Here is a 14,194-nt window from a genome sequence, read left to right as displayed (position 1 = left end):
GAGTACATTTTGGCAGGATCGGGGCCTCAGATAGCAAGGAGGAAACTGGCTAACAGAAACCACCTTTGCAAACACAAAGAGTGGAGCAGGAGAGATCCCGGGAACAAAAACTGGAGTTCAATACACTTTTAAATGCCAGCCAGCATTTTTAAAGGGAGCTCTGCTGGAGCTGAAAGATTTTGGAACGGATCAACCTTCTTTTATGTTCGAGTTGAGAGTGTCCCTTTAAGGATTTACAGTATGGCACAGCCCAGAGTTTGCTTGGTATGGCTTTTCCTAAACTATCATTTTCTTTTGCTGGGAGACTCGACAACCAAAAGTGCAGCTTTTTCTTCTTCACAGCTGTTTGCTCCCATACTGATAAATATTTCGCCTCCAGCTTTTGCCCTTGCCTCCTTCACGGGATGTAAATGATGCAGGAATTTCTGCTGTTCTGCTTCAGTTTAGCAGAGTGATAATCTCTGGCAAACGATGGCAATCTGTCTTTCATTAAAAAGAGGTTTTTGCACTTCTGTTTAGCACAGGGAATTGTTTGAATTGTCCTCTTAAGGAAAGATTTCACCCCCACTTTTGCCTTGAGGGAAGCCCTTGCTGCCATGAATATATCTGCTGGATCCATGGGAACATTGCTGTTGTTGAGTGGCTCCCACCAAAGACAGCAGCAGAGTAACTTTTATGTCTTAAGTCCTTACTTCAGGTGCTTGCAGCAAGCTAAATTGAGCAAATAAACTGATAAAGAGATGCTTCTCCCTTGAAAACACAAGACAATTCTCTACTGCCCTAGAAAAAACATATATATGCTTAAATTCTGTGGTAGAACAAGAGCCTCTGCTGGAAAAAAGTAATAATAATAATAAAATGCAAGTTGCTTTCTTCACCAGAGCAAAACTATCCTATTTCTGGCCATCAAACATGACGCTGATATCAGTTACTGCTGAGACAAACTGGAAGTGCTAAACAGGAACAGAAAAGACAGATACTTCTCAAACACCTTAAAAAAGTTAAATGTTCAACTTTAGTCATTCCAGATTAGACTACACTCTTATTCAGAAAAACACACATACTCAGAATATTATTAATATAATACATCCAGTACGCAATACTATAAATCTGTCTGTATAGAGGGACTAACACATGCACACAACATGAGGAGAGTACATAACAAGCAAAATGGGATTTGAATGCAGATGCTTTGCTGTTCGCTCCTTGACAGTCACTTTTACTAACCTGGAGGAATTTCCTCCCTGCAAAAATCCCCAGTTTTAACAAAAAGGAGAGAGAAAGAGGAAGATAGAGAGAGAACTGCATTCAGTATAAACGGATGAGAGTAGAAATTTGGAAAAAAAAAACACAGCCACTGCACAGCCTCTGCTTAAACAGTGATACGATGGGTGGATTACTCAGCTGCTTGCTGAATTTGGCCCTGAATAGATATCTAGGGACTGATATAGAATTGTAGAATCATAGAATCACAAAGGTTGGAAAAGACCTAAAAGATCATCCAGTCCAACCGTTCACTTATTACCAATAGCTCCCACTAAACCATGTCCCTATAAAAAGAGAAAGGAAAGATTTAAAATAAGTTTTGAAAAGAGATGCCCTCATAAAAAAAAAAAATAATAACTTTATCTGTTTGAGCTTAACCAAAATCACATAGAAGATAGAAAAATTGATAGATTCACGCTTTGGAAAACACTGTCACCGATTCCATACCAAACAGGGAAGACCTCTGAGGCATCAGCATGAGCTGGGACTTCTTTTACTTTTTACCAAATGAGGAACATGAATAGGAAGAAATAACAGAACTCTGCGGACATGGTCTTCTCATTTTAGATTGTTCTCTGTGTCCATGGATGAGAAATCATTGCTCTCCATTCCCTTGTTTATGTTCAAGACGCACAATATGCACAGGTATCTCTTTCAGCGTCCTAGGCAGAGGAAGGGGAACTGCATCTCATGAATTTTCTGATATAGTACACAAAATATACCTTAATAAAATGGAAATTTAACCTGTGATTCACTGTGCACTGAACCAACACAAGACCCCTGTTCCACTTCACAAATTTGTTTGTTATTTCTTCATTCTTCACTTTGTGTTTTCCCTGTACTGTGAATTCTGAGTTCCTGTCCCAGTATCATCAGGGATCTCTTCGAATTTGGTATTAAATGATGCCAAATTCACCCCTCAAGTAGAATAATGACAAATTGTGGTTGAAGTCTCTATTCCCCTCATCACAAAGTCAGCAGGGAAGAGTTAGGGGCATTTCATCTCTGCGCTCAACGCAGCAAATTCTGCTTCTCTTAATGAAGTGCACATCTCAGTATGTATACGGGAATGAATGCATCCAACCACGGTGTAAATGGCTGTCGGAAATGCTGCATTATTAAAAGAAGGTGACTAACCAGCAACACCTTCCAAACATTACTCTTTGTACAACTGCAGTTTGTCCCAAAGCCCTCATCGTGGATTGGTGCGCTCTGCAGTAATGTTAATGCAAACAAAACAAAACAGAAAAGGGAGCTGATCCAAAAAGCCACTAGTGTAAGTAAGCACGTGTAACATCCTAACTGGTAACAATGAACCGCCTCTCACTTCACAAGTAAAAGGAGATGAGAATCCTGATTTGCAGGAGAAAACATGATTAATGTCACGACTGAGACTTGAAAAAATATTATGAATCTGGAGTAATGCAAAAGAAAAATGGAAAACAGGAAAAAAAGCAAGATAAAAAAGCCACACTTGTATATTTCAGGAAAAATAATGCAAATTAGCTAGCATACAATTCATTGGATGACTATGATAATAATAGTTTTCTTCCCGTGTATCTGTACAATGTCACTGTGCTGCAGAGAATAGCAACTCTATGAGATGCAGCCATGTAGATCCCGGCTCAGGATCGCCAAGCGTTTTCATGAACAATCAGCGAGTGTCTGAATTTGCATAAGGAAAATGATTAAGGGTTGATTCAGCAGCAAAAAGGCAGCTACAAACCATTGTCATAAGAAAACATTATTGTATTCATAATTCTTCATTTAGATCACTGACTCTCACCAGTCTGCACAAAAGAACAGCACTTCCAAGAAATTCTGCTGCTGCACAAAAATGCTGTTTTCCTCCCCCTTCTGTCCCCAGCCCCAGCAAAGACACAGAAATACGCACAATCACAAGTAGAAATTGGGAGCAGGAGAGGCTGAGTTTTCGGAGTAGCCGATTACCGTACGTAAACTTTAATTACTTCCTTAACGACATGAAACGTGCTATGCATAATTTAATTAGCAATTAGAAAATGCCTCTAGGTATACCTATATAGTAAGAAATAAGCTCATTGCAATAGTGGCTGACATGATCCATAGGGCACATAAAAACACTTCCATTTATGGATAATTTAAATATGAATAATATAAGGAACAGAAAGATCTGGTTTTTATACACAAAGGAAATTGATGTTATACAAGTAATACAACAGCATAATAGCTTAGACCTAAGAAAAATCCACATGCAACTTCTATTGATTATAAAAAGGCTGAAGCTCTGAATAAAAATGGTGAGTAGGATTTAAAGTGTTCTTCTTAAAAATAAAGAAAAAAAAATCTATGGAGTTTATTGTAAGTGAGAATATTTCGTCTATATATTTATCCTGCAATTCCTGATTATTTTTTTTGCATCAAAAAGTGGAGAACAAAAACCATGGGAAGAAACCCTGTTGGTTGGTTGGTATCTTAAAACTTCTCTACGAGATGTTTCCCCTTCTTTTCTCGGGGCCCTCACAGATCTTTGCCATACCAAATGATTATACATTTGTTCAGTACAACATACTGCTTTCATAAACCCTATAGCCCTAAATCCATAAACCCTATAACTCTATTCACTATAACAGTATTTTGCATCTCAAGGAGTCATGCCATTCATTTTTCTGGGGGGAAAACAACATGAGGCATCCCAGATGTAGGGGGTAAGTCTGAAAATAGTCTCTAGATTCTCCCCATGCCACAGCCAGACATTGGGGTAGGAAACAAAACACTGAACACTTCCTTCCTCCTCTGATCTTTCCTGTCGTGTTTCTTTCATTCCTTCTCAAAAAAGGTCTCCTTCAGTACCTAGTTTTCTACTCCTTTGCCCCTTTTAGATCCTCTCTCCCCAGTTTCATAACCATTTCATGCCCACGAGAGTCATGCAAAGGAGAACCTCAGCATCAAAACGGAGCTATTGCAGCAGTTGCCCAATGACATTCTTTGTCCCACAGTGCAAAAAGAACGCGGCAGCAAATGTCCCAAACATTTTCCATTCCCTTTTGGGGCTGAACTGCTTTTTTGATTGATTTTTAAAGAACCCACATTACTCTGGGTAAATGATGCTCAGCACCTTAATATTACTCGAGCAATCCATCTTGAAACACTCTTAATAAACGGCCACCCTACAATCAGATCTTTCATTCCAAGGAGCAAGAGGGGAGTTTTTCCTCAAGCTTCATTATACGACCCTATTTTCACAAGAGCTATCAATTATTGACCATTCCTGTAACAGCACACCGCTGGCAATCTTCATGGCCACCCTCCCTTCTCTCACCCCCGGCACAATTTCCTGAGTCCTGCAGTAAGCAGAATTGCTCTGCACAGACCAACCAGAGTGGGATGCAAGGGCAAAGCTGGATTTGCAGTGCAGGGACCGGCACAACAGCACCCCAGCATTATGTCTGCATGCAAACAATGGCAGTAAGGAGTGGGGCCACCTCGCTGACAGACTTTGATAGAGTTGTCGGATGGTAAATGAAGACTTTTGGTGCTTGCTCCAAGGAGCCTGGCACAGGAAACACCCAAATCCTACAATAATAGATCTTCTGTTTATCCTTTAAATTCTGAAGTGAAATAAAAACCATTAGGCTCCACAGCCATGTGCTGCATTCTACATTTTTCCACACTTTCTACATCCCTCTGGCATAAGAAACAAAAGGACAACTTCTCAGTTTGAAAAAGCAGCCTTGTTGCCTTGTATGGAGCACTGCCGTGTTGCTTTACACAACTCAAAGGCAGGAGTGCTCAGACACCACAAGGCCGGGCATAATGCCGAACCTTAATCTAACCCGACACAGCAGTTTTCATACTACCATACATTTGCAGAAGAACTGAAGAAAAAAAGAAAGCACGGTCCTCTCACAGTATAAAAATGGTCGTCCGGGTGTTACCCTCGTGGTCATGGCTATTTATTCCTACAGACAGACACAGCACTCCAGTAGACCAAAGGAAGCCGAGGAAACGCAATAATCTCAGTTCTGACAGCCTCAGTGTGAGCATTGCACAGCAAAGAGCAGGAAGCAAGCAAGGGTCTGATTTGTGCAGTTCATGTATTTGCAAAAAGAGGTGTCAACTGAAAGTTTAGGATTGCCCATCCCGGTTGTTGAAAGGCATTGTGCAACAAGTTGGGGCAGCAAAAGAATCCATATGATATCAGGGCTGAAGTCTGCTTTTTAGTTGGTAGGGGTGTTTCCATTGAGGTCTGAGTAGGTACAAGTGAATACTCAACAGGTCTCCTACTTCTGCCTTTTCATCCCAGTAAGAAAAACTGCTTAAAGGTCAATAAAACTACCTTTGTCTCTTATTAGTGCATCTATAGAGCTGAGATAACGTCTTCACTGAAGCAGAATAGAACAATAACACCTATGCACAATGAATCGTTTCATTTAAAGGATCATCTGAGTGGGACTGAAGGCAGTCAAAGGGAAAAAAAGCCCATCTCTGAATCTCTCCATCTCTTCTCAAGGTCCCTTCTTCCTCAGCAAATTCAAACCGACAGAACTTTCAAGGACTCCCTGCCCTCTTTGTACAGAGTGCCATTTATTGCTAAATATTACCATATATTGCTTTGGAATTCTTATCTACCCAGAAGCATCCACACGGTCAGTCAGCACTTTCAATACCTTGATTAGGAATGATGCTGTTGGCCGATGTTTCTTCTTAAGAATCCTTCTACGCTCTCATTTAAAACAATGGCCCTCTGGTGTCTTCAGTTCTCCCTTCAGTCTGGGGGCACATTTCTGATCGGACGGCTCTTTATTTCCCCGAGTTCCAAAAAGTAGACACTTGGTTTTGTTAATTCATCGGTCATGGGAAATGAGTTCACGCCAGCCAAGAGCACACCCAGCCATCAGGGGAAGTCGCAACTCCGTAAGCCATTCATAATTGTTCCGGATGCACTCAGCAAGTGACATTCAAACAACTTTTGCATTGCTGATTTCCATCTATGCGCTGATTATTAACATTGTTTGTGTCCATTTCTTAATCAGCCACTTAAGGGATCTTTAGAAACTGCAAATCTGTTTGTCTGTTATTTCTTCGCAAATTCCTTTTCCAAGAATCATATACATGGACATCACTAAAAATGCCCATTCAACAGTATTTGATGGTGTCCTGTGCTTCCTCACAAAGGAAGAACACTTCAGAACGGGACAGTGAGGGTACTCTTGTGAAACTACCCCTCATGACAGTACTTTATTCGGTGTTTTTGTTTTGTTTAATTTTAAATACAATGAACTGATGAAGAGAATATGTCTTCAGAGAGGAGAAAAATCAGTTATGTTGGATTTGGGAAATCACTTCATTACAAGAAGGAAAATGAACAGGTAGGTTGTTGAAAAAGCTCAAATACCCGAAATCATCGTTATCTAAATCAAAAATCTCTCTTTTTTTTAATTAAAAATGCATTTCGAAATTGATTTTAGAATTATTTTTAACATAATTTAGACGGGAGGTCTTGGAAATAGTTTTAAAAACAAGAAGCATTCCGATGATCCAAAAATATGTATTGAAAGGTCGGCCAAAGCTGAAGTTTTCCCACTTTTAAATAAAGTTAATTTTAAAAGAATTAATTGAAGGAAAAAAGAGAGAAGAATTTAAAAAGAGAATTAGAAAAAGAAAAGAAAGCAGAAGAGAAAGGAGCTTCGATTCAACCAGACCTGAACCCCTCCTCAACGTCTTCACTGTATCGGTTCAGCTTCCCCAAGAAAGACCTCCCACTGATTTGGGTGCAGGCAGAACATCCCCCCAGCCCGGGTTCCCCTGATGCTGCGAGTACTGACTTGGGCCATCACACCTCTCCATCACCCCCCTCCCCAACCGAGCTGCTATTTGCACTCACGCACACACAACAAACAAGAAGCAACTCCTTGTTATCCCCTTTCAAACAGGAATGTTTTTGCAACTAACGCTTTGGTCGCTCCTGCTGTCTGATGGTGCGGGATGTGCAATTAAAGGATGCCAACGGCGTGAATATCGTTGCTGGAACTTGAACGCCCGCTGTGTTTCCTATCAGTATTAAAATTTCTTAACCAATTTCCAAGGTGATTTTCATTACCAGAATACTGCTTTATTTGCCCTTAGCCCTCCTCAACGGAGCACGCCAAGGGGAAGATAGGGCTTTGTGTTTTGCGACGACAGGTGCTCAGAAAGCAGAAAGGATGGATTCGTAACCTGCTTTAAGTGGTGATGGTGCAGATTTAAGTGGGGATGAAGCGACCGTTTCGAAGGAGGAGGGGAAAAAAAAGAAATGGAAAACGAAAAAAATAAAAATAAAAAATAAAAAATAAAGAAAATATATAAAAAGGAAAAGGAAGAAGAAGAAGAGAGGAAGAAAAGAAAAGAAAAAGGGGAAAAAATCTCAGCGTCGCCGCTCAGGACCCCGCGTCGTATCGCCCAGCGCCGCTCCTGCCTAGGGCGGACATCGGGCGCACAGATCCCGTTCCGCCGCCCGCACACCGCCGCGCTCCAGAGGTCGGGACTCGCCATTCCTCGCCAGTGCCCGGGGAGGCGTCTGGGAGCCGAGAGCTGGCACCGAGTCCTGTAGTTCTCTCAGCGGGCACAACCCCTGCGGGCATCTCTATCGATATCTGGAACGTGGTCAGGGTTAGAAAACTGAAGCCTCTTCCAACTGAGCCTCGCTTTATGTCAGCAGCGCGAGGTACGGATCTAAGTGTGAGCGCTCAGGGTGACTGAAACCGCATGTGAACAGATCTTGCTTTCAGCAGGGAATGATGTAGCTGCCGTACAAGCTGCTTGCAATGCATTGGGAATGTTCCGAGTGCTCTCAGACAGATTTCAGTGCGTTTTTAAACTATTGTAAGCTGTAATCTAGAACAGAACACTATGTGTGCGTGTGTATATATATGCACATATACGTGAACAACATAACGCAATTCTTCAAAGCTTGAAAACCACGAAAGTGGAAGCAGAGCCATGAGGGAGGTGAGCTGGGGGGACGCCGATCTCTGCCCAGAGGTGACCGAAGCGGTACTGCCGTGCTGCGAAACGATTCAAACTCTCTTTCTTGCATTCTAGGAAGACATTTTTCCACTTTCCCATCTGAAAGAAAGCATCCGTTTCCTACGAGGCAGACAGGACTGAAGGTGGACGCTGCTGCCCGAGGAGGGGCCGATACTCGATACAGGCTCTCGGTCCCGAGCGGGAGGAGGAAGAGGTGATGGATGGTGCGGAAGGAATCACAGACCTATGCCGGTAACAGAAGCTCTCTGGATTCTCCCACAGTTCTTGTTAAAGACAAGAAATGCCCATTGATCTGACAGCTTTCCCCCCGGATGGAACTAAACCACATTAAAAAAAAATAAAATAAAAAAATATATTAAAAATGGTGGCGATTTAAAATACATTTAGGAGAACGTGGTTTGATGCCTCTTCTCTTGGTTCGCACCCCAACGAGGGCGATGGGACCGCACCGCTCAGCTCTGCGCACTCTGTGCACCCCGTGCAGAGCTCTATCCGGGATCCCGGCCCTGCTATGGCCGCAGCCCGAGCCCCTCGGGTTCGCATCGCCGCGAGTGGGATGTACGGGGTCTCAATGGGGTGAGATGCTGCGAGGGTGGCCTCCGTGTCTCCTACCCGGGAGGGTGCAGCGGGTGGGAGGGAGGAACTCCTGCAGCCCCACTCAGAAGTGAGACGGAAAACTCGGTGCCAGACCCGGGGTGGGGGGTTCTGCCAAGCACAAAGCCGACGTTCCTCTGCTCGCAGCTCGTGGTGCCGAGGCGCTGCTCAGCATCAGGGCCAGGGCCTCTGCGATCCTCTTCTGCCCAACACAGGCAGAGACCACAAAGCCCTCCGGAGCCCCACGCCCGCATTGCTCCAACAACAGGCAGAGCGAAAAGCCGAGTTACCCCGTGGGCACGGCCACAAACGGAGATGCACCAGGCTGAGCAGCCAGAAACAGGCGTGTACGTCGAAACAAAGATAACTAAAATTAATCGAATTAATTCATGCTCTGATAACTCGTTCGCCCTTGCAGCGGGCGGGGAGCCCCGGTCCCTCTGCTATGAGGCCCCCAGGCTGGGTGCGCGTACCTGGGCGTGCCGAGTTCTGCTCTCGCATTGATCAATACGGCTTCGGGCAGCGCACTGGAAAGTAACTACGTCTTCCCGGATGGACAAAAATAACACTTGCTAAAATGTGGGGTTTTGAGGGGCTGGTTGGTTTGTTGGGTTCATTGTAACGGACGTGTTCATTTTCATTACTGTTATTATTATTATTATCATTATTATCATTTTACGAGAGATGAGGGTGCGCGATCCCGAAGGCTGTAGCGGCAGAATTCGCTTAGGAACGCGCTGCCGCCTTTCTATGTCTGTGAACGCCACGAGCACCGAAACACACGGAACTGAGCATTTCCAACCTCACTCTTTAGCTCTGTCCCTGGAGCTCCTGCGGGTCCACCCGTGTGGAGCGACCGCGTTTAGGAGGAGGAAACCCCGAACTCCCATCGGAACTTTCCCCAGTGCCGGCTGTCGGCTGTTCGCCGGGCCGAAATCCGCCCTCGGCCGGGAGTTAATCAGAGACACAGCATCGACAGGGCCCCGCGACACGCGGCGGGGGCTCTCGGCCCCGCAGTGCCCCGCGTGGGGCTGGGGCAGAGCTAAAAGAGCCGCCGCCGCCCACGGCCCCGCATCGCTCTACGCGCGGCTCCTCCCGGCGCTACGCGAAGGCCGTGGGAGGCTCACGAGGCTCCCCAGGCAAAACACGGTCCCCGACGCTGCGGCACGGAGGAACGATCTCGTTTATCTCACGGTACACGCACGCCGAGACCGGGGGAAAATCCACGACAGACTCGGTAGCCGAGAGATGAGGCATCCCAAGAGAGGGGCGGAGAGGAAGAGGACGGAACCTTCCTCAGCCTCCCTCGGGCGGCACTGCGTTCCCCGGGGCAGACGAAAAGCGGCTCGGCGAAACCCCCCGGGCTCGAAGTGAATGTTTGCGAGAAGTTCGATAAATCGGGGCCCGTTCGCTCTCTGCTGAGCCGGATCGGTGCGCGATTTTCAATGCGGTGTTCGGGACCCGCACCGATCCGCCTCCGGCACGAGCGCTATAGCCGCGCTATTTCCTACTCCATTCAAAGCAGCGATATGGAATCGGGAAGGTTTGGGACGCTATAAAAACTCCCTCCTCCAATTTTTGGTATATCGCCAGAGATTTGGCGACGTTTAAACGCTCGAGGTGTAAAGTTTGTTCTTAATGGGGCCTTATAAAGCCGGAATGTGGGGGCCATTACGCGGCCGCGAACCAATTTCCACCCAGGCAGCAGAAGTGCGCTGCTCGGGATTTGGCTTTAATGAAGTGAGCGCGCAAATTGCAGCCGGGACTTCGTTTAAAGTCCATCAGGCTCCTCGGAATGGTTTCCCGAACTGTTCCTGATTTCCTTCGCTTTATGAAAAACACCACAACGGCTCGCCGGGGCCTCGGGCGTTTTGCAGCCAGTTTTCTATCAGTCTCCAGCCCGGTGAGCAGAAGTGTTGGGGTGTTTTGGTTTTGTTCGTTCGAATTCGTGGAGGATAAAAGGCAAATCAAACTTCTAGACCGACACAAATACATTGTACGGACACCGGGAATTAGTGAGAAACTGTTCTAAGAAAGACCAATGCGCGCATCTTCTCTGCCTTGGCAAAGCAGATCTTTGTCTCTTCCGTCCCGTATTTGTTAATTTGAAAGAGGAATACCCTAAAGCCGTGATTTCTCTCCTTTTTATTCTTTTTTTCTTCTCTTTTCTTTATTTCCTTATTTTTTTTCCTTTCTATTTTCAGCTGTTCTCGCTGTTCGTTGTCTCTGGGCGGCCGCTTCACTCCGTCTCTCCGGGACGGCACCGGTAGCACCGCGCAATGGGAGCGCCGTGGCCGGGACTGCGCAGCGCCGAGCATCGGCTCCCTCCGTTAGCACCCGGCTGGGTTTTTACTACGGATTTCTTTCACTTAATCGTTTGGTGATCCGTCGCACTGTTTCCTTAAGCTTCTCTACGTTCTTCACGGCGGCTTTTCGGCGGTTGATGCAGGAAAATCACCAAATGCGCGCATTTCTCACTATGTACAGTACAATATATAAATCGCAATATATACCGTGTAATATATGGATATTGCAGTAAGCGTATATATAAGTTACAAAGGGATTTAAGTGTGACTGAGCGGCCCGGGAGCGGGGGAGGAAGCTCCTATCCTTTCTCCTACGTGGTGGCAGCAGACATCCTTTGGCCTTCCCCCCCACCCCCAGCACCCCAATACTGAAGGAAGAGTAATTACCGAGAGCGACCTCGCTCCGAGCCCGAACCCCGCGGGGGGCAGCGACGTGGCCCCGTCCCGTTCGGCGGCGCTCAGAGGCGGCGCGCACCCACCCGCGGCTCCGCGGCCGCGTTGGAGGACCGGAGAGATGTGGCAGAGTGAGAGAGGGACAAGAGGAGCCCCAGGGCTTCGCTGGAGCCGGGGGAGCCCTCCGGGCTACCGTCTGCCTTTCGAATAAAATAGTACGTATAATGATGGTAGCGTATTATAAAAGTAGTGTATCATCGTAACAATCATAATAGCGTATAATAAAAACTGTACTAAATAAACACGGTAATATCGATGGTAACAATAGTCGATTTTAAGATACGGGAGCGGAGCCCCGTGTTCTCTGTCTCTAAGCAACACGCAGCCCCGTTTCCCCCATCCCGCCGCCCTCCACTCCCTCCCAGCCCCTGAGGGTCCCGAGCCGGGCAATGCGCTGCTCCGGGGCTCTCTTCCCTTGCCCGGCGCCCCGCTCGGTACCCACGGGGCAGACTCAGCGGTGACGCGGCGTTTGTGCACCCCAACCTCCCTCGGTGGTGGGGGACCCGGGCGATGCGGAGCGCGAGTCCCACCGCGGTCAACACAGAGCACAGAGTTGGGGGCAGAGGGGGAAGAAGGAAGCGAGAGGTGCTCGGAGTCCGAGAGAGATATAGGATCGGGAGGGAAAGTAGAAAAGAGCTACGGAAAAGTCACTGTAAACTGAAAATACTAAGAAGAAAAATAACACAAATCCGAGAAATCTCCGCACAACGCCTTCCCTTCTCCTCCCCCCCAATCCGCCACCCCCCCCCCTCCCCAACTCCGGGAGTTTCCCGCAGCAGCTGCCGGAGAACGGAGCGGCACTGACCGGGGTTGAGGTCCAGGCATTGCGTCGGGTCCTCGCCGTCGCCCAGCTGGCCATTGGGGCTGAGGCTTTCCATGGACAAATCCAGCCCCTTGTCTTCCCAGTCCCGCAGTTTCCTCTTTTTATTCGTCCCAATCAAGGCTTCGACCGAGAATGCGTGAGCTCGGGAGCTGAGGGCCACCGCAGACCTCCGCCTCTCGCTCATCTTCCCCCCGGCCCCGGCCCTGGGCGGACGCGGCCCCGAGGCTCCAGCACCAGCGGCACAGCCCCGTCCTACATGGGGCTGCGGTGCTCCGCGGGGCAGAGCTGGAGGCTGTGCTCTGCTCACAGGGGCAGCGGGCCGGGTTTCATCTTTTTCTTCTTTCTTTTTTTTTTTTTTTTTTTTTTTTTTTTTTTTTCTTTTGCCTTCTCCCCTTTCTCTCTGTCTGTCTCTGATTGATCCAAACTTCTGGGAGTCGGTTTTTTGTTGTTGTTGTTGTTGTTGGTTTTGTTGTCGTTTTTTTTTCTCTCTCTCTCCGAGAGTTAGGCAGGCTGCTTGCGCCTGTCAAAACGGGGGGGGAGGGAGAGGGGGGGGGGAAACCACCTAGTGAAAATATATATATCGTTGGCCAATGGGAAAGAGGGATCGGGAGAGACCCAAAAGCTGTGGACCAATGGGAAAGGAAGGAGAGCCGGGTTTCGGGACGAGGAATTTTGGCCGTCCGCGGCCCCCGAGCACCGGGCGGGGAGTTAACCCTTAACGGAGCGCCTCGCTCTGAGTGCGGGGAGGTGTCCGCGCTGCCTACGGGGTCGGGAACGAAGCCCCCGAAAATTAAAAAGATAAGCAATGTGAGGTGTTGGAAAGAGGCCTTAAAAATCTGGGGGTGCTGCTTAATCGTCATCCACACCGTGTGCCGTGGGGTCGGCAGTGGGGTTGGTGGTGGGGACTTCTTGCTGTTTTGAAGTGAAACTTGCAATGGTGAATGGAGTTGTTATTTTATTTTATTTTATTTCATTTCATTTCATTTCATTTCATTTCATTTCATTTCATTTCATTTCATTTCATTTCATTTCATTATTCGATTTTATTTTAATATTCGATTCCATTTTTTTGTTATTTAATTTAATTCTATTTTACCGTATTTTAGTTTGATTTTTATTTCTTTATTTCTGTCATTTTAACCATTGAGCGAACGAACCCTCCAGGCACAGCCTCGGGCAGCGGTAGAGATGGCATCGGCCCCTCTGCCTGCTCTGTCCCAAACCCTTCGAGCTTGCAGAGAAGGGAAATCGGGGCTGAACTACGAGAGCAGAGGGCAGCTCTATGATCAGAGAGCGGGGATCCGTGCGATCGAGAGAAACCCCGACTGGGGAAGGAGTAGAGATAGTTACATCTCGTCCAAGGACCGAAGGGAGGCTCTGGATAAACAATAAACAATAGAATTATTTCTATAGGACGAGCTTGGCTTAGTGTAGACCGAGCCATTTAGGGCAGTGGATCGCGGGGATCGACTTTTGTGATCGGAGGCTGCGGAGCGCAGTGGGGACGAGGGTTGGGGACGTCTGGCGACACTGCAGCGGTGCCGCGATTGGGGGTACGAGAAACACCTCGGACATCTCTGCCCGACCTAAAGCGGGGTCCTCCTGGGTTCGAGTGGGGGAAGGGGGATTCGGGCCGAAAGGCGAGAAAGGAACGATTTCCTCGGGAAACGCCGACAAAACGGAGTGCCGCTCTCTAGGCCGAGGAACGGGTTTTGTGCGGCCCCGCCGCCCGCCCCGCACCCCC

The 14,194-nt window shown here is 47.2% G+C and overlaps 1 protein-coding gene across 1 annotated transcript in view; it reads right to left on the bottom strand.

Annotated features, from left to right (window-relative positions):
• TBX15 (T-box transcription factor 15) overlaps window positions 1-12,979 on the bottom strand; it is an 86,044-nt gene extending 73,065 nt beyond the window's left edge. Inside the window, exon 1 of the mRNA XM_015874154.2 lies at window positions 12,433-12,979. Within this exon, the coding sequence (XP_015729640.1) occupies window positions 12,433-12,634 (202 nt within the window). The 5' untranslated portion in view covers window positions 12,635-12,979. The remainder of the gene's footprint in view (window positions 1-12,432) is intronic.
• Between the last annotated feature and the right edge of the window lie 1,215 nt (window positions 12,980-14,194).

The sequence above is a fragment of the Coturnix japonica genome, chromosome 1 (genome assembly GCF_001577835.2).
Source record: "Coturnix japonica isolate 7356 chromosome 1, Coturnix japonica 2.1, whole genome shotgun sequence".
In the NCBI taxonomy this organism is placed as follows: Eukaryota; Metazoa; Chordata; class Aves; order Galliformes; family Phasianidae; genus Coturnix; species Coturnix japonica.
The sequence above is the reverse complement of the archived record's forward strand: the minus strand, read 5'-3'. Positions and strand labels throughout refer to the sequence as shown.